The 25549-nt window shown below is 31.7% G+C and overlaps 1 protein-coding gene across 1 annotated transcript in view; it reads right to left on the bottom strand.

Annotated features, from left to right (window-relative positions):
- LOC137932502 (mucin-2-like) overlaps positions 1 to 25099 on the bottom strand; it is a 56820-nt gene extending 31721 nt beyond the window's left edge. Inside the window, exon 1 of the mRNA XM_068776145.1 lies at positions 24773 to 25099. Within this exon, the coding sequence (XP_068632246.1) occupies positions 24773 to 25012 (240 nt within the window). The 5' untranslated portion in view covers positions 25013 to 25099. The remainder of the gene's footprint in view (positions 1 to 24772) is intronic.
- Between the last annotated feature and the right edge of the window lie 450 nt (positions 25100 to 25549).

Raw genomic sequence — 25549 nt, 5'->3', positions numbered from 1 at the left:
CAATGTTAAGTCCTGACACCGATATTACAACGTCTTGTAAAGGTTCACCATAATTTTGGATGTTTCCGGAAAGAGCACAGAGTAATATATTATAGTATACTAGCTGATCCCGCAAACGTTGTTTTGCAAAAAAAATTAAAGTTTTTAATTAATAAATGTAAGATAAGGGTTGATCGTAGAGGGGTGAAAATTTAGGTTTGTATGTATTTTTTACGCTGTATCATAATAAGATAAAAACCAAAAAAAATGTCTAAAAAATTAAAAATAAAATTTAGGGGTGGACCACCCTTATCACTTAGGGGTATGGAAAATAGATAGTAGCCGATTCTCAGACCTACTAAATACGCATATAAAATTTGTTAAAAATCGGTCAAGCCGTTTCAGAGGAGTTCAAGTTCGAAAACCGTGACACGAGAATTTTATATATTAGATTTAGCAAAACAATACTTTCGTGTATTATCTGCAAAACTGCGAAAATTTCAATATGTCTATCACATGGCAATATTACTGTTTACGTGCGTTTGAAGATGATATTCGTTTTACAATTTTACTTTCCTCATGGCAGTAGCAATAGTGAGGCTTGAAGCGTCAGACCAACGGTTAGGTGATCGTCCGCGTTATCTTTTACTGTCTATTTTCCTATAACCAGTAATTTACCGAACTCATCTGGTTGTTTACTATGGTTCAAATTACTAAAGACTTGTTATTAATCTTGACCTTGAGTTAGTAAAAGATTCTTGGTGGTTATTTTCTCTCTTTCCAAACTCGCTTACAAAATCTAGATCTGCAAGTTCTTCTGTGGTAGCGGAATGTCAAATTCTGTCTATAACCATGAGTTATATCTTCTATTGTTTATGGAACATTCTACGATTTTTTTAAAATGTTTAAAGCCAATAGCACGTAAATCTAATACAACTTAAATCGCCGTGCGAAAATTTGAAATAAACTGTGGCTTAAGATTTTGTATTTCAAAAGCTTGTGAAGCAGTTCATTGTTACGAATACTGTTTTCTAATTAACGCTTAATCTTTCCTTTATGGTGTGAAGAAGTGAAACTCGTTTCTCTGATTATAAAAGTTGTATTATCCGCTATTGCCAAAAAGCGTGGTAACTCTACGGCGGTGCATTTCGTAAGACCGCCCGCACGTCATTACCATATAAACGATTTGTGCGAGCCACTTGTGCACCATCGATCAAGCGCTAAGCCTGCCGCCCAATTAAAACCGTCTCTAGAACGACGCTAGATATATTAGGTTGATTATTTTACATAGATCTTACACGTTTCCAAGCGATATTCACTAACGGCCTTTTAATAATCGTAACACGTGTAAAAGATATCGATGTAATCACGAGATTCAAAATTTGTTTTGACCTAAAAGATAACACCAGTCAAGGTTTCTCACATGTACAGAAATATTTATCAATAAATTGGTTAAAATTCCCGGAATATGACTGGTAGAATAGAAATTAATTGATGAACGACTTATAAACTTGGATCGCAGGTTCTATTCCTGGGAGGCACACAGTTTTGTGAGAATTGTGTGACGTAACCAACACAAAAAGAAAAAAAGGAGACTTTATTAATGGCTTAGTTTAAAACTATTAACGAAACCTTAAAGTCCCTGCAGCCACCTATTCTGCGCGCTATATGGCCTACTACCATTTCAACTGGTCGATCCGTTGGACAATGTCAAAATCAAAATATTCTTTATTCCAATAGACAGTTACGAACACTTTAGAATAGTCAACCAACGTAAAATATCAGTATTATCAGATATACAGGAAGCGACCACCGGCTCGGAATACAATTCTACTGAGAAAAGTAATTTGCTCTTTTCAAATATTGTTTTACAAAGAATCCATTACTATAATTAGCTTCCTGATTAAGCATCAACATTTTATTCCACGTAGTATTCTTGGATAGTATAATACACTTTTTTCAAATACTCAATACTTTCCTCATCTACGGAGTTCCTTAGATTCATTCCTTATTCGATATTAAAGAGAAATACCAAACGTATCCACTTCGGTAGCTTTATAAGTATCATACACTCTTTAGTTATTCTCATGTTGTCTGTAAATAGATTCAAATGAGTCTGTTAATTGTCAAACTGGACTATCTAAAATGTACCTGTTTGTAAAGAACAATTCTATAAATGCAATTAATAATTTAGATAACGATTAAATACATTGCTGTAAAACTTCATGGCAATTGTTTCTTTAAAATTAATTTATAAATTTTTAATTAATGTTAAAGTGCAAATAATTTATTATGATAGTTTGATTCTAATCAATTTGAATTTTATATTTATGCAAATAATCTTACCATGTTCCCCAAAATAACGTACTTGAATATTATCAGGATGTTGTTAAGGATTACGACGGAGATATGATATCTCGATTAAATCAATCTTTTGAATAAATAGTCATCTGTGAAAATGATGTTTATTTATAAAAATATAAGCTATTATAAAATATACACATTTATTTTCCTGCACCTTTCAACACTAATAGTGTAGTGGTTCTTCTCCACTACACTAGGTTTCATAGGCAATATCTGACGGCGCTTGAATTGTGATGTTTAGACAAATACTGTGATAATTATTGAGAGGACAGAAGAGAACACTTGATAAAATGAAGGGGAGCTTAGTCTTTCAACTAGTGTGTTACGAGAAATGTAGCCGGCGTTTGGTTTGGCACACCGGGCAGAAAAGTGAAGCTTACTTACATAGGAGGAAAACAATGAGTATCTTAAATTTAAGGACAAGAAACATGAATTACGTAAAAAAATTGATTGTTTGTAAATAAATAATGTGTAAATATTAGAGCGTTATAAATTTTTAAAAAAGATTAGGGTTCTACTAAAGAGATGGGTGTACCTACCGCCTATTTCAATAATAGACATGAGAACAACAGAGAAAATAAACTCAGAAGTAATAGTTAATCGACTTTTAACATATTTCTGTTAAAGACTTTTTAAAATTCAAATCATAAATTCTTAAAAAAATATATGGTTTGCATACATCGTTTATGAGATATATCTATGAATATAGATTCCCACATATTAACTGATTCATCACGATACCTTTGAAAGCATAAGGCTCAGAGTCTTAAAAGTTTGTAAAAATATTTCTTTCGTCTAGTAGAGCTCATTAAATTCGCTAGTAATATGTACAAAAATACAATATTGATTTAATATATGTATGTAAGTGATAATTAGTTTAATATTACTATTTGACATTTTAAGTATCCAACATTTGACTGCTCCACATGACGGCGGCCATAATTAACTATCATAATTCATTTTCATGCATGTTCAATATGTCATTTATGTAGAACGTTACACTTATTACCATAAGTTATTACGGACTATATGACCTGCATGCTGTTAAGGTGTGGTCTGTCCTTTCACAGCCTATGGTTCACACCGCCTTGACTACAATCTCGTTTTCATATCTATTTTGTATAAACATCTTAAAATTAAATATTAACATATTTATTGTTACATTAACATGTCACAACTTTATCAAAATAACATTACATACGTTAATTAAACCGTGTGTTACATGTAAATCATCTGTTAATATAAATAATTTTCATTACATTTGACTTTGATGTATAAAGCACGTATATCAGTTGCTATTACGTTAGTCGTTGTTAGAGTGTATTAAATAATTTTAATATTTTTTTGGTCTACTGCATTTAAATTGTGATAATTTTTGTTTTTAAGAAATGTGGAAAATTGTACATGAAAACTATGGCGATTTCCTTCAACTAAATCTTAGCAATAAAAATAACTTACAGTACTAAATATTTGACCCCAATTCAATGTATACGATTTTATTACAAACTACCAAAAAATGCAGACTAACAAAATTTTCTAGGACACTTTCTTAGGCCAGTATATACTGGCTTAAGAAAGTCTCCAATGTTGATCTCTGGAAACGCCGCGGAGAGATGCCGATCGACCAGCAGATCAAACGCCGCAAGTGGAACTGGATATGCCACACGCTCCGAAGGGATCGTGATCACATACCGAGGCAAGCTCTAGAATGAAATCCTCAAGGAAAGAAAAGACGTGGCCGCGTAAAGCAAATCTGGCGGCAGACGATCACTGCAGAAGTGACGGCAATTGGAATGACGCGGAGCGAAGTAAAGCGCAAAGCTCGAGACCGTTTGGGATGGCGACGTACTGTGGACGCCCTCTGCCCCATCTTGTGGACATAGGAATAAATGAAATGATGACCAAACAATACGGTAAATTCGTTTGATGGTAAATTCAAGAAATTTGTTAGGCACAAGCTTGGCTAAAAGGCATATATTTCAGACAATATCCAGGATATAGGTGTTTGTAAAAGAATTGTTCTAATTTCAAGGAAAAAAAAATAGTTTTTTTGTCAAAATTTACAAAAAAATTACAAGCCTCGCTAAGTTTCTTGTTTTCTTCTCGGTAGGTAGCGCATTACGAACTAAAGTAAACCTAATTTTAAGTTGACGAATATAGATGATTGTTTCGATCTTATGTAATAAAGCTATTTTTATTGACTTTGACTTTATTTTCTAAGAACAATGTACAAGACCCCCAATACATCCTGGCATAAACACCTTAAGTACAAAGTATGGATTTTTCATTGCTTTTTTTTACTGCTACAATATATCACTTAATATTTTCTACTTTATTAAAAGAGAGCGCACGATAATAAAAAAAATCTGTTAAAAATAGAGTACGAAATTAAAATGTATATAAAACTTTAAATTTTAAGCAAATTGATATCGAGTCACATTTTTTTCCTGCCAGAACTAAACAAACTTTGAAAATAATTCTAATTCGTATGTTAGGCCAACAATGGAAACTAAAAATATCAAACTAAACGAATAACTTAAGTAGTAATAGCCTAGCGGTAGAGGACTGAGAATTGTGATCGTAAGTCGCTGGTTCAAGTCCTGGGATTCAATCTTATATATTAATTATATAGGAATGTCACTGCTCACAAATAAGTTTTCAGAGGATGGGCAGCAGCGTCCTCTGCGTACTGTGTATATGGTATATCCCTTTATCCTATCCCATAGATATATTTGGGGAAGGCCTGTGTCTTGCAGTGGACGTCTATGGGCTGAAACGACGACGATGAAATAATAACTAGTTATTCATTTAGATTAGATTTTTCGTACAGAACATTTCGTAAAATGCATTATAAATAAAAAAAACTAAACTTCAAAAATAGAACACTATTTACTTCTGCCATTTTATTCTCTCATGCACGTATAAAACACTTTTTTGAAATTATATACCCACTAAAATTAACGTGTATGTAACTTATTTCGTACAATTTCATCACTCATTCGTATAATATTATATTTGTTTACGTTGTGGTCGTTTTAATTATTTTTATTTAATAAATCGACGAGTTAATAGTTTCAATTAATACAATTAAGCTATAAATTCATTTTATAGCACGAGCTAATAACCGTTAAAGATGTGTAATATCTATTGAAATACATTTATTGCAGTTTCAGATTCTAAGCTAAGAGTAACTTAGACTATTTCATAATTTCATTTTTATATCGCGGTTAAAAGAATAAGCAATCACCGCCTACACTATTAGTTAATTTTAACTGTAATTTTTTTTTTATTAAAAAAAAACTATTTAAAAACTATTTAGGTTTTTAAATTAATAAATTTATAAAGTCACATAATATTATGCACACATGTATCCGGCATTGTGAAGCAATTTAAACTTACGGATATCTGTATTCAATGTCTAGGCGTCGCTATGTATTTTATTATCTAGACTCAGATAAATTATTAAGTGGATATTTTAATATTGCCAAGCATTATTGTTTTGATTTGAAGTTTTTAAAATTTTATGATTTAGGAGAAGGTATACAAGACAAACAGGATGATTGGTTATAGGTGTTAAGGCTTTAAATGAATGTGAATGTGTAGCTCATTAGTCAGCAAAAACCTTAAAGTCTTTTACAATCCTTCTCCCAACCGCCTGTGCTCAGCAAGTGCGAAAAAAAACACACTGTAAACACTTTTATTTACAGTGTGTTTTTCTTACAGGGTCTTTACTCTAGTGATAAAAATGAGAATTGTTTATAAAACAATATTCAATAAAACGGTAAAAAGTCAAAAATCTGAAATATGTTTCATTATTTTTTATTGGAATAGCCAATAACTTTTGGCGGTCTTTATCTGTAGACTTTATCTGCAAGGATTGATAGTAAACAGTTACTATTTCTTTATATCTAGTACTCCAAGGGAGAGATTAATCGAACTTTGATATCGCTTTTTCTTTCCGTTTTATTATTACGTTAATTATCATTTTTCAAACCTTCAATTTATGGATAGGCGTATACATAAATTCGTTTTAAAAAAGCTTTTTGTAAATAAGCTAGACATTCACCCTTTAAGGTTTTTCCATCTATAACTTATCACCTTTTATTTGATTATCAGTCTGCCAAATTAGCCGGTAATAGCGGTAATGTATAACACCCATAAAGTATTACAATATAAATTGTAGGTAAGTTTTACAGACAATTTACTAAACGATCAGATAAGAATCTAAAATGTTCAAGATGACAGTTATTCAAAATTGTTTAACGATGTCTGTATTTTAATAATATTATATTATATAATCTGTAGTTACAGTGATGGCGCGAATTTTTTTGTTTTTCAATTACCGTTCTAGAAATCAAAACTCAACTTCGGTTCTAGTATTGAGCAAACGTCTGATTCATACAAAACGCCTTTCAAAATGCATGAAGTTTGAATAAAATTATCATTTATTAACAACATCACTTTGGAATGGAAACGGACGAAATTCACACGGTTGTTTGCGGCTAGGTTAATGTAATGGCGATTATTTTTATTACACTAGCTGCTACTGTTGCTTTGTCCGTGTTATTGTTCCACAATATTAAAAAAAATATATTGGCAGTCTGTTCTGGTTTGAGAACGATACATGAACGTACTAGATAGATAACATTAAAAAAAAGTGATGTTTGCGTGGCCTTTATGTCTATAGTAATATGTACCACTTGACCCCGTTATATATTTTATATAATATAGGTCTATTGCGATCTGTAGATAATCGAGCTCCAGACTTTATGATTTAAGTGTTTTTAACTGATAAACACTTTTTGAGCATATTCTCTTTTTTAAATTGAACCACATCATTTTTTTAATTGTTTGATGTTTGAAGTTTTGCTGGTAGCCGATTTAGGTTTTGTGCAGCTTCATTGAAATCGTGTCGGCGGAAACCGGAAGTCCGCGGACTAAAAAATCTTTTTAAATAAAGCTATTATTAGATTTAGAGTTTCTAATAGAATACGCCGAGTAAGTCATTTCTGATAAAACTGCCGATATAGAGACTATTATTTTTCCTTTTATTTGTTTATTTATTCTTTTTTATTTATTTAAAGAATCTAGGATGCTTGACTATGTATAAACTATTTACATATTATAAATGTTGATAGATGTTAGTTATTTAACGCAACAATTTTACATTGAAAGTACATCTTGCAAAAACATATAGAAATGTTGGAAAAGTAGCCAAAGATGTTACGGCAAAGATCGCGCGTTGACCTATATCGAAATATTTTCAAAACAGATTCATTTAAGAGGTTTTTTTTGGCACGCGTTTAGGATGTGTTGAATAATACATGACAAAAGACCGAAATTATTACATTCGTATCTTTTTTAGGAGACGTAGGCAGCGACTAAAAGTCACATGAAGCTCGCGGGCAGATAATAAAGTATCAAGCCAATACAAATTTCAATAAATAAAAAAATTAACGTTCGAATTCCGAAACTCGGACATTAAAAAACCCGCGAAGACCTTGCGATACCTTAAAAAGACTACACGAGGTCATCACCTCTTAAAAATGTCAATCAATTAACATATTATTTAGTTCAACTTTTATTTTTTAATGTTTCCGCAATTTATACATACGCTAGTATATATTCCCTGGTAACAGATAAGTTGTTATACTAGTTAAAAAAATTAAGCTTCGGAACCTTTTTTTATTACTATATCATGATTTTTTTTTATATTTTTTCTTACATATGTCGTTTTTTGCTGTTTGTTTCCTTTACTGCAATTAAATTAAAAAATATTTAATATGGGAGGGTTTTTGAATTGTATCCTGTTAACTATACTGGGATTGTATTTTATATCGACGTACGAATGTAAGCGACAAAGCGCAATGGATTTGCAAGTTGAAAAGCTATTTAGCAGGACACATAGCGTGCAGAACAGCGCGCCGTTGGGGAATTAAGATTCTGGCGTGTCGTGGACCGTACGACCTGGCAAGTGCAACGAAAGACGCCCACCCACGAGGTGTTGGAACTTGTCAAGGCAAACGGAAAACTCAAGCCGCTACTATTTATTCCTATAGTAAATTTATGGCAGAGACCTATATCCAAGAGTAGATACACTCTGGTCCTTCGTGTTGCTATCTTTTTTGTGTACTAACACAGTCCAATACCAATACAGCCTAGGCTTTCGCGACATGTTTTACTTTTTAACAAAGAGGTTTTTTTTACGTATACAGATACCGCATGTTCCAGAGCTCAGGCCGCAGAGTACGCTTATGCTTAAATTTCTTTAAAATAGCGTTGCTTGAGGCTCCTTGGGAAGCATCAGCTCGGGCCGTTACACACTACAATATCACCAAATTGAGAAGCCGCTGAGCTTTTATATCGCTTAGATAGACGCTTCGTAGAATAACTGGAATTAAAGCCCCCACGAGGGAACTCCGACTTAAGTTGTCACTTGTCAATTTATCATTCCGAGAGGCCGACCTAGAGAGCCGATTCTTTTTTTTCTTTCTCGACTTTGGTAGTGATGATAGAAGGTGATATAATATTGTGATATATATAAGTCAAAATGATAAGAGTAAAATAAGTAATTACAATTTATCCAAATTTCAAATAAGTAATAGCAGTCCAAGAGGAATAGTGTAGGAAAAGAGGCGAGATGTGAATGTTAAAGGAGTGAACAGGCGGCAGTAGTGACAGTGCACTTGTCGTGCACTGTCACTACTGCCGCCTGACGGATAATAAAAGAATGAGTGAGAGATATTAAGATAGACATAATAAGAGTGAGCAAATTACAAATGTATGTAAATAAATAATAAAGTATAAAATTGTCCCTGTCCACTCATGAAGAACAAAAGGTCCCCAAAACAGGGAACCATAAAAAACCCTGGTTTTGGTCAGTTGTTATTACCTGGCTAACTAAGAACTCTATCTCTTGTGAACCAGAAAAGCTATTATTACAAAGCTACCAAAAAACTAGATATCATTGCAGATCCTATAGCATTAGAAAAATACTCACTTTTTGTGACATATATCTTGATCTTATAAAATCGAGGAATGTTTGGTCATCATGTCCAAAATGTATCTGTATTGATGGGCACCCTCTTTTTGAGACACGATCGGGGTCAATACAAAAAGACAAACGAACATAGATAATACAATCTAAAACTAAAATAAATCTGTTTTTTCTTTGTATTCTGTCACCTATCGACGCTTCTATTAGAGATATTTAAATAATTAATGACGCTGTTATTTATTTCTCTTTGTAGTGAGAATTGTCATAATTTATTGATTTGATGTTATTCTTATCATATGGGATGATGATTGTAATATATCTCTTGACATTTTTAGCTCGCTTCAACTGAAAATATTTGTTATTGTTTTTTTAAAAAAAGGTGATGTCATTTTTCTGTTTTAAAATTATAATAATTAATTTAAAAGCAATGAAATATGACATCACTTTTTTGTTTGCTTTGAGGTGAACACGAACAACTTTTATCTGTATTAACTTCCTTAAATAACTCAAATATGCAGCACAATTGATTGGCAAGTTGAATTGGCTTTAAGTAAACCACATGGCAGGGAAGAAGGTTGCTGAGGTGTTAAAGTTCTGGAGTGAAAACCGTGGAACGGTAAACACAGTGTAAGGCGTCCGCCCACAAGACACTGTAGATACAAACCGTTCTTTACCGGTCCTATCGGAAATCTTTGTGAGAGGCTTATATCTAGAAGTGGGTGTCCTGTGGCTAAAATGATGATGGTCATGGTGATGAAAATTCATTAAAATTATTATAGAAATATTTTCACATAGCGTAAGGTGCGTCATTAATGTTCAAAGTCGAACCAATATTTAACCAATGTAATCTGAAAGTAAGAGTGCATATTATGAAGACGGTTCCTCAATGCCGCTTTGCTTGCAAAAGTACGTGATACGTGAACAGCGTCGTGCAGTGAGTTGGCTGTGGCCCTGCATTGAGAATTTCGATTTACTGAAACGCTTGTGCACGCTTCTTTAATAACATGTCTCGATTTAATTGAACGTACATCTAGTGTTAATTAAAATGTTTTCTACAGCGTGTCTTATGATACGACCTTCTGTTCGCAGACTATCAAAAGGAATTTATAATGTAACACGCTGTAATTTTAAAGTAACAAATTTTGACATAGAAAATAACGCGTTACTTAATAAAAGTAATCTTCAATAGATTACATCTGTATCCAGTTATAATGTAATAAGTAAACTGAAGGAGCTCTGGAGCTTTGATACCAAAACGAGGTTTAGGTCATGTGCCATCGGTGGCGTGCAAGATAATATCTGCGGAATCTCTTAATACCAAAAAAGAAACAGCGACTCAAAGTCGATCTAAAGCAACACAATTTATTACTATACACCTATGGGTGTATATAAGGTGTATATAATTGATGTAACAAGACGTAACTTAGCATTCCATGTATTCACCGTTCGAATGCTAGGTTCATCGCGTTGTAAGGAGAGGGGCCGGGTATCATACTCGGGGCAGATGACATAGCTGGTTTAAAAAGGCCTTCTTGTAATGTATTGGCATTCGTCTTAACCAACTCGACTCCTCTGCTTGCTTTTCCAAATTTTAAATAATTCAACCATTGCTGCTTTGGAAGCCGTTTCGAAAAATGAACCGATATATGCTCTTGAGCAGGCCTGAATTATTCAACAGGTTATAGAGAGATTTTTCTTTTATATTTCTTCCAGTACAATTTATAAATTCATTACATTAAAAAAACATTCACTTTTCTTTCGATCAACAAGTAATTAACAGGTCAAATATAAAAATATACCTGCGCTATTTAATTTGATAATAAACCGGTCTTTTTAAATCATTATTATTATTAGCAAAACAGAAATCACAAAGTCTAATTATCAATTAAATATATTAATAACAAAATATTTTTTTAAATCAAGTTATTAGAGAATGCACGATTGTTTTAATTTGACCATAGTCTAAAGTTAAATGTTTACTGAACTAAAATCCCTCGTAAACTACAGTATTAAAACACTTTCCATTGTGGGCAGTGCCCTATTTCCCACGTTCAGCTAACGATCGCAAAAAGCTGCCGTTTCGGACATATAAGAACAGCTTAGTTCGACGCTACACTGTAATTTAGCCAGAATCAAGTCGCATGGCGGGAAACGTGTGTCTCAGACAAATTCCACTCGTAATCGTGTTACACAATTTTTTTTCCCGAGAAACCTGCGTTCGAAACAACTGATAATATTTCTTTTATCGAAAACAACAAAGAGGAAACATCAATCAATATTTTTTTGTTTCAACACAAGGGGACACGTGTTTACTCTGATTCTAAATTAAACTATGTTATTCCTCCATTAGCGTCCAACCCAACTCGGGAAATCGTGATTTCCTCTTGTACTAATTTCTTTCCCAATCTTTTATTTTATTCCAAGAATGAAGGCATTGATTATTTACCATTAGACCAAATGTTCTTTTCAGAGTAGTTTTGAGGCTTGGGATATTAGATCAGGAATCCGAGTTCCGATTTATGTAATTGTTACACCAATATTGCTCTTTAGCAATAAAGATTTGATCTGCCTACTGCTACTTCATCTTACCATTGTACTTGATTATTGTAGTTACTTTCGTACGTCTTCGGAATCCTTATTAATATATAAAATCTAATCAGGATTTTTATATAATAATTCCAAGCATAGATCCCTTAAGTTAAAATTATTATGAGGTGTACTAAATAAATTATTAATTCTGTATAACTTCTCTGTAATAGATTTGTGTTTAAATTATTGACCTGTGTAAGTTACATTATTTACATTACAGTAGTATTTCAGGTTTACTACAAAGTATTGTGATCCAAGAAGACTTGGATAAAATTCTACTAGTTTTTAATAAGTGCTTGCTTCAAGCGATGATGCAAATGATACGCAACTGTGTATTTTTATTTCTCATTAACATTATTTAGATGGAACGTCTATCGTCGGCAAACTATTTTAATAGCATGTTCTTCGCATTAGAAGTGTCACATTGAAAATTATATACGTTATTAATAAAGACTTAATAACTTCCTCTTGAACTTAGACGTAAACTGAGTAGCGTTCCATTGAGACATGTAATGAAACGACATTCCAACGCGTGTTGACTTCATTGTTTTATAAATAGACCAGGATTCCCTGAATCTATACGTAGCATATCTTAATACGTAAGACATTTAATATATGTATCCGGGATCGTGATGTCTCTCTTTCCGATCTCTTTGAATACTGAATAAAGTAGACTATTCACTCTATGTCAAATACCAATCTAAAAAGTAAGCCCTCGAGTCATAAGAATAACAATTTGACACTACATCTAAAATCCATATCATGAAATGAATGTCTATTAAACATAAAATATACATTCGGCATTTTAGCGTCTTCCGACGGGTCTAATAGGGTCGTCTATCCACCTTGTGTACGAATGTCTTTCCAGAACCTTCCATAGCTCCAGCGACCAACTGTTCTTCGCGCAATATGGCCTCCCCTGCCAATTCAACTTGCCAGTCCACTAGGGCAAATCGGTTATTTTCGTTTATCTACGGATCTCTTCATATCTGATTCAGAGCGACAAAATGACAAGATGCAATATTAAATAAATAAGATATGTAATGATTTTACTATCCATGGCGACCTTTAAACTAAGTAATATTGGCACATTGTGATGGAAATATTCTGTTGTAGAGAAAATAATACTTTGATATAAATCGATACAACTTTTGCTAAGTAAACTTACTATTGCATTATTTCTGTAAATATTTTGTTGCTATTAGCCCAATGGCTTTCACTGGTTAATCAGAAATGAGGTTATGTAATTGAAGAACCTAACATATAATATGTAACGTGTCCGCGAACTTAACATATAGGCGACCAGTAATAATAAATAAACACGATAATGTCCTGCGTTTTAAGTAATGGCATATTGCGAAAGTTTTCTAGACGCCATTCCAATGACAAAATTTGTCTGATACTTGTCACAAATGACACAATTGTCACATGGTGAAATGACATTGACACGAGCTGTCAGATGCAAGGTCGATTAGTCACAGATCATGTATTGTGTAGAGTATGTATCTAAGCTATGAATCACCTATCAAACGGACAATTTAATAGCCCCTATTGTCTTATCGAAAGGTTATTTTTTTTTGTTTATTCCAAACGTTGCCTGTTGATAATGCTAACAAAATTATTATGTATGTACATTTTTAATGAAAATAGCCTTTTTCCAATGTTATATCTATAATGTAAATTGTTACTGATATATTTTATAAAAAATTTGGAGGGAATATGTAAATACGTAAATATAAAAAAAATAAGTAGATTTCAACATTTTTAGTCAAACTCAAGTATTTGTTTCAAATTCTTCTTTGATTTAGACGTAAGAAATATTCAAAATTTATTATAAACAAAAGTATTTTCCATGTTTACAAACAATTGCATCTACACCTATTAATATGAAAAAAGAGTCGAGTCTTTTATCAAAATTTAGCTTTAAATATTCTAAAAGAATATTACCAATATTTTTCATGTCACTAATAATGTGTTATCACTGCCAGAGTGCCTGGTAATATCTTTTTTTTTTACTTTTTCTAGGCCAGCATATTTTAACTTCCTCCTCCTTGAGTCGCATTTCTGAGGATTATGATCTATTTTATAAAGGCTATCGCGCACTACGTCATTAAGCCATCTATATAGCCGGGCTTCAGCTACTGCGCCATCTGACGTGGTTCAGACCCAATCTGATGAACGCGTGAGGCTGCAGTATCGTGGTTGCCGTCCATCCACTTTTCCGAAGATCAAGAAGTTGATGACGAAGTTTTTCTCAGTAGTCACCGTCGTTACTTAGATAAATCTTTAAAAATATAAAATTCAGGACATGCTATTGCAAAAAACGATGAAAAGAAATAATAAAACGTAATAAGACTTCTGACAGACGACTGTGAAAGAGAGATATAGTGAAGACCATCAGTTCAGTGTCTTGTGGGGTAAGTTAAAAGCATTTTTATGACGTCATTTCAAAGTATTGTTGTCGTCGTCATTTCATCCCATAGACTCCCACTGCAATGTATATTATTATATTTAAGATATTTATGTGGAAATAGAACATAATCTCCATGCAAGGCAGGTGTGTTGACGATCGTAGTATAGTATAATGGTACGTACTATCGCAAGTGTATTCCTCTACCTCTGGGTTACCGCTACCGTATTAACTATTCTTAACTTAGTTAACTGCAATACCTTACACGAATAAGGTTCGTAAGTGGAAAGTTTTGGTAAGAATGAAAATTATATTTCGTGTGCACAGGTTTATTTCACAACATTCGAATGTTGAGATTCAGTAAACATTGCATAAATTGTACTGAACCATCCAAAAAAATGATGATTTTTTTTAAATACTAACTTAGTAAATAAACAACAACTATTACGCGTTTAATTTATTATGAAACGTAGGATTAAAAACAAAACAAATGTATTACAATGCGATAGAATAATGAATGGAGCGAATCGAGCGACAAAAAGTTTTTGGTCTTATCACCAAACGAGATCTAGTTTTGATATCAATGTTATATTTACGTAACCCGATTTGTTGAATGAATTAGGTAACGCTTTAATATATTTCAAAAGTGAAAGAGCTTTACAATAATTAGTTTTTATTGTAAGACTTAGTGTGGAATATGCTGATAAATATATTATGTATATACACGTTGATGGGTACAGATGTAAAAAGTTTTAAAAGATGTATTTGCTGTAAATAAATGCAATGTACGCCTCAAAAATCAATCTATGATTTTAGAAATAATAAATGACGTATTAATCATAAAGTACAGAAAATCTTTTTTAAAAATTCGGGTTAATACATAAAAAAATTTACGCTCTGTGTCCCTGCAGACTTTGTTATTGGCCTGTTGCCTGTCGTTAGAAAAAAAATAATACAACATATTTCAGGGTGATCATTTTATACAGGTCAGTTGGGAATATTTTAAATGGTCTTTTCTGACAAATAAGTATATTATTTTATTTAAAGCTGTTACGTACCAATTCTTGTTCGTACATATAGTGACTCCAATACAAACTTTTTAAAAATGCAAAATATATATATACCAAACGATATGCACGCAACAATTTGCTCTCTCTTAACCTAGGCATAAATCAATCAACTATAGATGTTAAAAAAGTAAATTAAATTTTAATGCTTAACCATGACGTCCTTCTTAAAAATATTTATATTGAAATAAATAACTTCTAATAAAAATGTTAGTTAGTAATAATGAGAATATAGAAAGGAAAGAATAATTGCTATGATATTATCATTTGTAATTATTTATCATATTTTTGTATGAAAGATATTACCCGCTACCGAAAAATTTCATTTTATTCTTTATTACCAAATGTCTTCTGATTAACAGTTGTGTGTTTATTGCCATTTGAAGACATTAATTGATTAAAATAGAATATCCGTCGTGATATGACATTCCAGATATAACTATTAATGGGCAAATAATTCCAAGGAATAGTGTCTGTTGATTGTGCCGGAAAGGTTTGCCTATTTCGGCAATAATATTTATATCAAAACGATTTATGTTTTATTGCATTCCTACAGTAGAATTTATATATTTTATTATCCCTAAGTGCCTTATAAATAAAATATTTAAAGGTTTATAAACAGAAATAGGTTTGATAATAGTATTTGTTTAGACAGCTTATTATATTAAGCTCTAAATCCGAAACATCGGGAATTTCTTGCATCCCTGAAGTTTGAAGAAACAAACACAAGTTTGAAAATTAATATCTGTGAAAAATCGAAACGTTAATTACGTAAAGACTTAAAGAGATACCTAAGTCTTCCTACATATATACAGGATGATTTTACTGCATTAAACGGTAGAATGTTTTTAGCTCATTTTTCAACAAAAAGTTTTAAAGTTTTTACATCTATTTCCAATCACTCTGTACAAAATGAACTCTCTGAATATATTTATATATATATATATATATATATAATACTAGTTTTGAAAACACTTTTTCTTGGCTGTTTTTTATTGTTATGCCTTTTTTTATTACTTATGCAATTATAATTTTTGACTAGGGTTTACCGTGTACTTCAAATGAGCTTTATATTGACTATTTTAAAGCTTTTACACATATTACTAAATAACCTGTGTACATACAAATCCGAGTGCTAACTCAACTGCCAGACTTGCAATGATATATTTTATTTAAGATCAAGAAGCCTATTATTAAGATCCACATTAATATGCATGCTAGAAATTTCTGGAGTTTCCATCTTCGATATTGGATCATAAAACAATGAGAGACGATTTTTTATTGCTATCTTCTATATTTTTATACCTATTAATACTAAAATTCTTTAAGGTTCTAAAAAACATATTTACCGAAGTATAAATATAATATATTTTTTATGCAACTATCCAATGTGGATTGATTTATAGCACGTTTCATATTTTTCGGCTTCACCGCAAGTGTGCCAGTGTCAAATCCAACGACACCATCAACCGGTTTATATTAATATATTAACAGATTATAACGAAATCGTTTCAACGCGCTACTCATTACTGTTTATTACACAAATTCCATATTAGTAAATTTAAAGGAATAAATTCATTTATTGGATTATCTAAATACTATTTATATTAAATGACATTTTTCTTTGATGCAAATGACATTAAGTTTTTTTTTTATGATTATATGGCAAACTCTTCGTAGCCATACCATCATCATTATTTCAGCAATGAGACGTCCACTGTTGGAGACAGACCTTCTCTGTAGATTTCCAATAGGACCATATGAAAGCAACCTGCATCCAGTGACTTAACAAAGTCAACGGCTTTTACAAAGTCGTTTTTCCACCTTGTGGACGGCCATATGCGATAAAATATATTTCTTAATTTAATTTTAAATGTATTTTAATCTAACATGCACATAGTACATATAACATGTACTGTTATTAAATAATATAAAAATTAAATATACAAAAGAAAACACGGAGTTAAAAAAATATTTATTATCAACACAAATTAACTTTTAAGTATTTCAGAAAACGTATAAATTTAGACATCAAATAAAACATGGATATTTTGTACCCACGTCCTTCGTGCTCATTGGCAGTGAAATACATTCGTGTCAAGACTAACATTATTTAAGAGAAAAACACTCAAAAACACTTCGCAAGAGGATACAAGACAAGGACTTTGCCAATGTTAACTGTGGCAAAAAAAAAACAATGTTATCAATGACTAAAATAAATTCCCAAATGTAAGGTATACGTATCATTAATATGTGTGTTTATAAATAATTGTGCTAAATTCTAAATTAAACCATTTAACAGTGAACTTTATTCTCTGTTTTTTCTCATCCAACTGTCGAACTTATTAGTTAGTGAAAAAACAGACATTAACTATAATATACATCAATGAATAAATGCTAATTGATAATAATAAAAATATTAATGTTGTTGTGCCAAAATGTTGTTTGTAATATGATACAAGCACCTGTAAATCTATATCATCACGAAGGTCCCAATTACGCCGTTAAAAAATCACTCAGCCTCACAATAAGAACCAGTACAACTCGTTACGAAGTAATTTTGAATCATTCTCACAGCACTGATAAGGAATGTTTTCTCTCAAAATGTTACTGTGTCTCCGGTTGTGTAAGGCCGGCGGTCAAGCCATTAAAACGACACTTTAAAGTTGACGCTTGACCTAAAGTAGGTGGGGTTCGATTCTTAAAAGGACTTTAAACACTCGAACTTTAAAACAAAAGCGGTCGATATGACATTGTGGTCATCGTAGAGTATCATATGACGTGCAGGAATCGCTTAATTATTTTAACCTAATTGGAATGTATTTCATTTTTACCTCCTCTCAAAGGTCATCGACGTGTATATTGTTTACAGAGCTGTGGATACGAATTCCGGCTTACGTTTGCAGGCCGCTTATCAACTCCGACTGATCAAAGTCACATAGTAAAAGAAATATAGTGAGAAAATCGTAATACAGTGTCATGGCGTAAAATAAATGAAAATCAGCCTATCCTCAATATAACATATGAAATAAATTACGAAAGCGTTGAAAATGAGATTAATAAACGCGCTTTTGTTTATAAAAATGCCATAAGTATTAAACTATACTTTAACAAATGTAATAATATTTTTACTAGCAATATTATTTTTTAGTAGGATACGCCCCTGTATATGACGAATAAAAATCTAGTCTACTTTTAAAAAGCAATTTATATGGGTACTACCAATCCTTTTAAATTTTCCGACAAAAAATAGCCCAACCATCACGAGCACGAGCAGTGGTAGTCCGGCGGTAGAGAAGCGATTCTTGCGATTGTAGGTCACGGGTTTGATTCTCAGGATACGTATGTTGTATAATTCATACTTTATGAATTATATAACATACGTATTTTACCACAGCTCAAAAATAAGTTTCTAGAAGATGGGTAGCAGCGTCATCTGTATACAACAATATCACACTTCGATCGATAACCCGCCTGCTTAGCGTAGTGATTCTAGTATATCTCCCCTAGATATTCTTGGGGAAGGCGTATGCCTTGCAGTGGGCGACTGTTGACTGAAAAGACAAATAGTATATCTACGAATTTTCAGGGCCAATGAAACGCATAAAATTATCTTAAGTTGATGACCGGAAAGATTTCTTTAGAACAAGCTAACTAGCTTCCTTAACTATAGACATCACTACAATATGTCATTTATAACTAAGTGAACACCATCCGCCACAAGATGTGTTACGTCCGTGTATGTTATAAAAAAATTAAATGAAAATTCGACAATGCTATACTCTGCTTAATGTTTGTACGTAACAATAGATATTAGAAGTTTGCAGGTAACACTGTATTCTTAATACAGTCACGTGATTATTTCAAAGACTGTATATTTTTTCTCTATACCATATTGGAAAAATCCGTGAAAATGTACAAGAAAAAAATCACCTTTTTGAAGACTTGACCCAGCGATTTAAAAACCTTCGTAGATTTAAATTGACAGATGCCACTAAATAGGGGAACTCAATCTGATTCGAGTTTCTATCGAATTAAACTCCTACTATATTCTTTTCACGACATGCACACGTGATTATTATGAGTTATCTAAGATATTAAAAAACCTGATTAAATGAATTAGTGACTACAGATTTTAAGATAATATAATATAAAACTAATTTGTCTCACATAAGAGATTCCATATACTGAATAAATAATAAGTAATAAAAATATTTCTAACATTTTTATGTATCTTACCTTTTGGTAAATATTAATAATACATAAAATTACATTACAAAAATTCAAAAAATATACAGTTATTTTCCAGAGCTACTCAAACTTGGCAAGGTCTGTCTATCTTGGGCAATCAAAATTAGAGTTACGTAATAATATATTTACATCGCTACTAAAATGGATAAAAATATGTAATGGCGGAGAAAATTTATACAATTGACATATATATATTTTTATATATTTATATATATATATATAAACACAGTAGTTTATATATATATATATATAAATAAACACAGTAGTCACTGCAAATCGTTGCAGTTTTTGTGACAATATATTCTAGTAATATTATTGTTAATACTTATAATATATACTTATATATACAATAAGTTTTCATAGAATATAGAAAAAGTTCGAGCGCTTTTTTAATTACTAGTAACTTCTATTTTTTGAACTTAGTTAAATTTTGCGTGTTTAAATTAAAAAGTTAATTTTTAGATACATGTATGATTAACGAACTCTTAAGACACCTTTCTTTATAGAGGATGATTGTTATACGTAAGTAAAAAAGCTTACAAGGGATAAATGTACACCGTATCTAGTGGTTTCAGAAATAATAAATTACGTAAATAATAAGAATGGTTTTCAAAATTCAAATTACTCTGTATTAAATTTACTAATTGTTTACTATCTGTCCCTGAATATTTTGTACTACCAAAAGATTTTGCCCAATCGCATTCCAAGAAAAATTTAAATTCAGTGTAAGTAATTTAATAGCAGCTTTAGAAATATATGTAAATGCCTACTTAAAAAATATACTTTAATCTCTTAAATCATCTTGTGTATAACTGACGAATTATTAAAACACTTGTATATCTATATAAAGTTTATAAAATGTCGAAGACAATTTGAAATATTAAATATTTATTTCAACCTAGCTAAACATTAATTATGCAAGAGCTGATTCGAATTATAATTTTTTCCTTAGTCATCTGTTGCATCATAGGCGAACAGATTCTCTTACAGAGCCGCCAACGGCGCCAGTAGGACATGTATAACATGTTCACAGTAGGACGGGCATCATTAGCTCCATTCACGTAAGTCTACACCGGAAAAACCTCGAAGTAATCGACGACTTGTGTTACAGAGCCACGCTTGGATGGTTAGAAGACCTTACACCTGAACGCTTTAAAAATTACCGACATCCCATACTACAGTTACTAAGCCCTTTATTATGAAACATCATAGACACATGTTCTTTTTTATCCTCATTAAACTTGTCGCTGACATATTTATGATACCTTCAATGATAACAAAAAGATAATAAAGCCGAATAATTCAATAATTTGACCTTGTTGATCCTCGGAAGACACTGGATGTAGGCCGTGTTACACCGATCTTATAAAAGTCTATACGGGGTCCTATATACACCAGAACGTTTTACCGTTGAAATGATGATATTGAAATCCGAATGGGAAAGTTTTTAAAATTTTCTATTTACAGTTTAGATCCTGCTTAGAGGTAATCCATTTGTTTTATACAGAATAAGTGTTTTAAAACAAATAATATTTTTATACTGTGTAGTTTTGACAAGTATAATGTGAGGTAATCAAAATGTGTAACACAATATAACAGTGTGGTGCACTAAAGTACGCGTAACTCTACATTTGGGCTCACTATCTCTTAAATTTGAGTGACACGTTTTACCAGCCTTATAAATATTTAGTTACCCTTTTTAAAAAATTTGTAAAAGCGGACCTAATGCTTTTAGGCATTCTCTTTCAGTAAACCCCAGGCGGTGCAGAGACAATTAGTGGACAAAAGGATTTATATATATACATAAGACACACACATATATATATAAATATAAATATATATATATATTTATACATATATATATATGTACGTTTATATATATATATATATATATATATATATATATATACGTATGTTTACATAGTTATAATGGTTCTTTCGACAATATGTCTCGAACTTTCTTTTTAAACACTTCTGAGGGGAATTACATTCCAAAGCAGACTGTTTTTATAGCTGATGTACCCTTAAACTTTTATAGATCGAACCCACTACACTTGAAACATTGACCCCTCAAAGTATCTTTAACTGTTAGTAAAACACCATCATCATTATTGTCGTTTCGGCCGCAGGACATCCATTGCTAGACATTCTGAACCGATCACCCATCTGACCGGTTGGAAGCGTCCTGCATCCAACACCTTTTGACCTTAACAAACTTGTTACCGTTCCGTGGTTTCCACGCCAAAAACTTATAGCCCCGGCTGCCTAAAGTTTGCCTAATATATTCTGGAGTGGAAACCACGATCATGAATTATAGTGATTGCTTATCTATTTTTTATTGCGGGGGAAAAATTGTCAGAGGTAGTTTTTGAAGATCTCTCGTTCACGTTACATTTATTGGTACAGGGACTCTGATTTCGTCCAAGTTTTTCAGTGTAGTTTTATGTATATTTATTATTATATATTATATATTTATCCTTCCTTTACATTTTTTCCATTTTTATTGCTTTTATTTACATACTTTCTATGCATCGTATACCATACTTCGTCACATTTTGTAATATGTGTAAATTATATCTTGATTGTTCCACGGGATCGTAAGTTGAGACTTACCTCTACCGCCAGGTGACCACTGCTCTATTCTCCGTTTTTATGCGTGTACTCAGTTATGTAAAAAAGTTACATCATCATGATTATTTCAGCCATAAGCCGTCCATGTCTAAACATAGATCTCCCCCTGTGGTACGAATGATACGACAACCTCTGATGACATATTATTTTCTTCGTTTTCTTACAAAGAATATAGAGTATATCCATATCTATCACCTAGATGACGCAGTGAGCATATTCTTTACGTAAATACCTCCAAAAAAAGAACATTTTTTAATAAGGACATTTTTAGTAAAATAATAGCAGTATTTAAAAAATTCAGAACAATATGAGTTGGTACAATATGAGAAATAGTTGTAACCATATATTTCGAAGAACGAAAACGTTTTATATTCACATACAGGCGTTCCTAAGTTAATTATCACGAAGCGAAAATCATAGTAATTTCAAATTATTTTTCTTTATATAATTAATTTCAGAATCATCGTACGAATTTCTTTTAATTTCATTATAAAAATATGGATTTTTTATTTTTTTTAACAACTTTAATGTGGTTTACCTAACATTTAAAAAAAATATTATTTAAACAAATTACTATATACAAGGTTTATTTCACCCTTCATGTCTTTTAACACTTAAATGCAGAATATCAAACCAAAACTATAGCTCAAATCTACATTAGAATTTTTTTATAAACAAATCAATTGTTGCATATTTTATTATTTGGGTGTATGGTAAGTCAGTTACATCGGTGTGATAGTGGGTCGGTAAGTATGTATCCTACTGTATATTTTATGTATAACACAATTTATTACTTTTTTTTTAAATTGTGGTTATTAATATAATTTCTGAAGACTGCCCGTAAATAGAAGCTCCTGTTACATCATTTCCTAATGTTTCAATTTGGTAGTATTACATAAACGCTTAGAAGTACTCTCCATAAACAATTCTATTATGCAACTAAGACATAACAAGTACACCTTGTTCACAAGTAATGAAAACAACGAAGAAGGTGATTAGCATTAACTAATAGTTGCTTTCTCCTTCCGCTACGAATTACGCGAGGCAAAGGAAACGTTAATCATTCATCCAATACGCACGAAGGTTCTAATTATAACAACTTAATTATGTTTCAATTATAGATTTTAATATTAATGTTTTTTTTTAATTAAACACGCAATTAGTAATTTTGAAAGAGAAAGATTTTATTCATAAAGTAAATAAATAAATATACGATCATTGGTTATAGGTGATAGCTTTAAACAGTTGACTGTATAGCTGATTTTGTTATGGATTAATAAATGGTACAAACTACCCTAAATCAATGGTTACAAAAATAATAAGTAACGTAATAATAATTTAGTACGAAAATGTTTTTTTAATAACATGAATTACTACTTATTAAAATTAACCATTGTGTACGTTCTGTTCATGGAGGTTTTATACTGCCTGAAGTTATTAGCTTGTTGCATATCTACAGTCTCAGAACGATTCACTTTATCCCTTAATATCCTAGAGTTTAAATTTTGATACCAATCTTTTAAACCGAATGTTCACATTACTATTAGTTTTTTTTATTTTTTATAATATTATTTCCAACGAAATTAAAAAAAAACCTATTTTTCTCTTCATATTAAAAAAAATCACTTTCGTAAATCAGGCTACTAAGGGCTAAACAGGCGATTATAAATAAATATAAATGTTTTAAATATTTTTGCTGACAATTAAGCTAAGAATTCACAACTTTTAAGCTTTTATGTGTGTGACCATTTCATTTTGTATATTAAAATTAAAATATTATGTATACAAAAATATTTATTATCCAGTATAATTATACGAACGGTCGGAAAAATTGTTAATTTATTGATGATGAAAATTTACATACAGCTGATTACTAAATATTTAAATATTCATCTATTCATATGTTTATAGTAAATAAACTGATTTGTGTTTTGATTTTGTGCTTTAGAATGTTATATTATATATTCTAATATGAATCGTAAATACTTTGCATATTTATTTCAGGATTAAGTATTTATTAGACCTTATATTGGATACATGAATACATATTATATGTGAATTGGATTAGCTCACAAACAATACAATTAGGGGACTATACTTGTTTAAGGTTTATTAAATATGTAATATATCGAAATAACCTTGAAAAAAATATAAAAAAGTTCATTAACCAAAAACTTAACACGTATGGAACCTTCGTAGTTTTGAGTTTAAGAATGTTATTATAGAGGAGTTTAATCTGATTTGGCTTCTTCTAGCATCTTCTCATGATGTACATAAACTGTAGTAATCATTAGTAAATAATTTAAATGAATAAGAGTATACAAAATAATAAAATAAAAGAGATGCGGCGTTTTCTTGCGTACAGTATAGTATTTTAAATGCCTGCAAACCAAATTGGACTTTTCTGGCATTGTTCTCATGGCGTACTATAACTGTAAATGTTCCTTTGTGAGTAAGAATGTGTATAAACGAAGTATAACGTACCTTGTCGACTTCGGTGGCTCGAAGAATTATCTTAAGCCGGGGGTTGCTTTTCCGGTACTCTCTCAATAAGTTCTCCAGCTTTTCCCCTCTCGCGTCGCCCGAGTAAATGAGATGCGTGCACTCGGAAAAGTCAGCCGCGTGCGTACTTTCCACATAGCACACGAGCCGAGCGGCCCCGGCGCCGGCGCCTTCGACCGCTAGCGCAGTACCAGCGACCACGCAAAACAAAAGTAACCACATTGTCTATGTCTATATTAAAAAAAATCAATATGTCATCTCCGATCGCGTTCGATTTTCGAATTCGTTTATGTTTGGAAACGCGCTTGTCGGTTCGTCGGCGCAGTACGAGTGGCGTCGTTGCTTCGACCGGCCGCAGTCATAGTCGCCCCCGCCCTGCTACGGTGGTGGCCAGCAAGGTCGCGCGCTCACCGACGAAAGAAACTGGAGCTTGCAGTGTCAAGAATGCTTTTACGTATCACACGTTCTATTGAATATGTCGCAAGCCCATGGCATTTTTATAGCTCGGTTATAAAGTTTAATATGGATTAGCAGTTCATTCAAACCTTGAATAGGTTACCATAAATAATAATAAAATGAATTTCATAAGAACAGCTTACATTCCCAATAATCCAATTCTGATAATTGAACATGTATTATTTATTCATTCATTGTTATAAAGTATTACAAATATATATAAATAAGGCTGCAGATTTATTAACTTCAATACAGAACTTCTATGTCCAAAAGCTTGTACGTCATAACTTTTAATAAGATATT

This window comes from Battus philenor, unplaced genomic scaffold (assembly GCF_028537555.1).
Source record: "Battus philenor isolate CCGP_79_NKW_IND1 unplaced genomic scaffold, ilBatPhil1.0.hap1 SCAF_9, whole genome shotgun sequence".
NCBI classification, from domain to species: Eukaryota; Metazoa; Arthropoda; class Insecta; order Lepidoptera; family Papilionidae; genus Battus; species Battus philenor.
The sequence above is the reverse complement of the archived record's forward strand: the minus strand, read 5'-3'. Positions and strand labels throughout refer to the sequence as shown.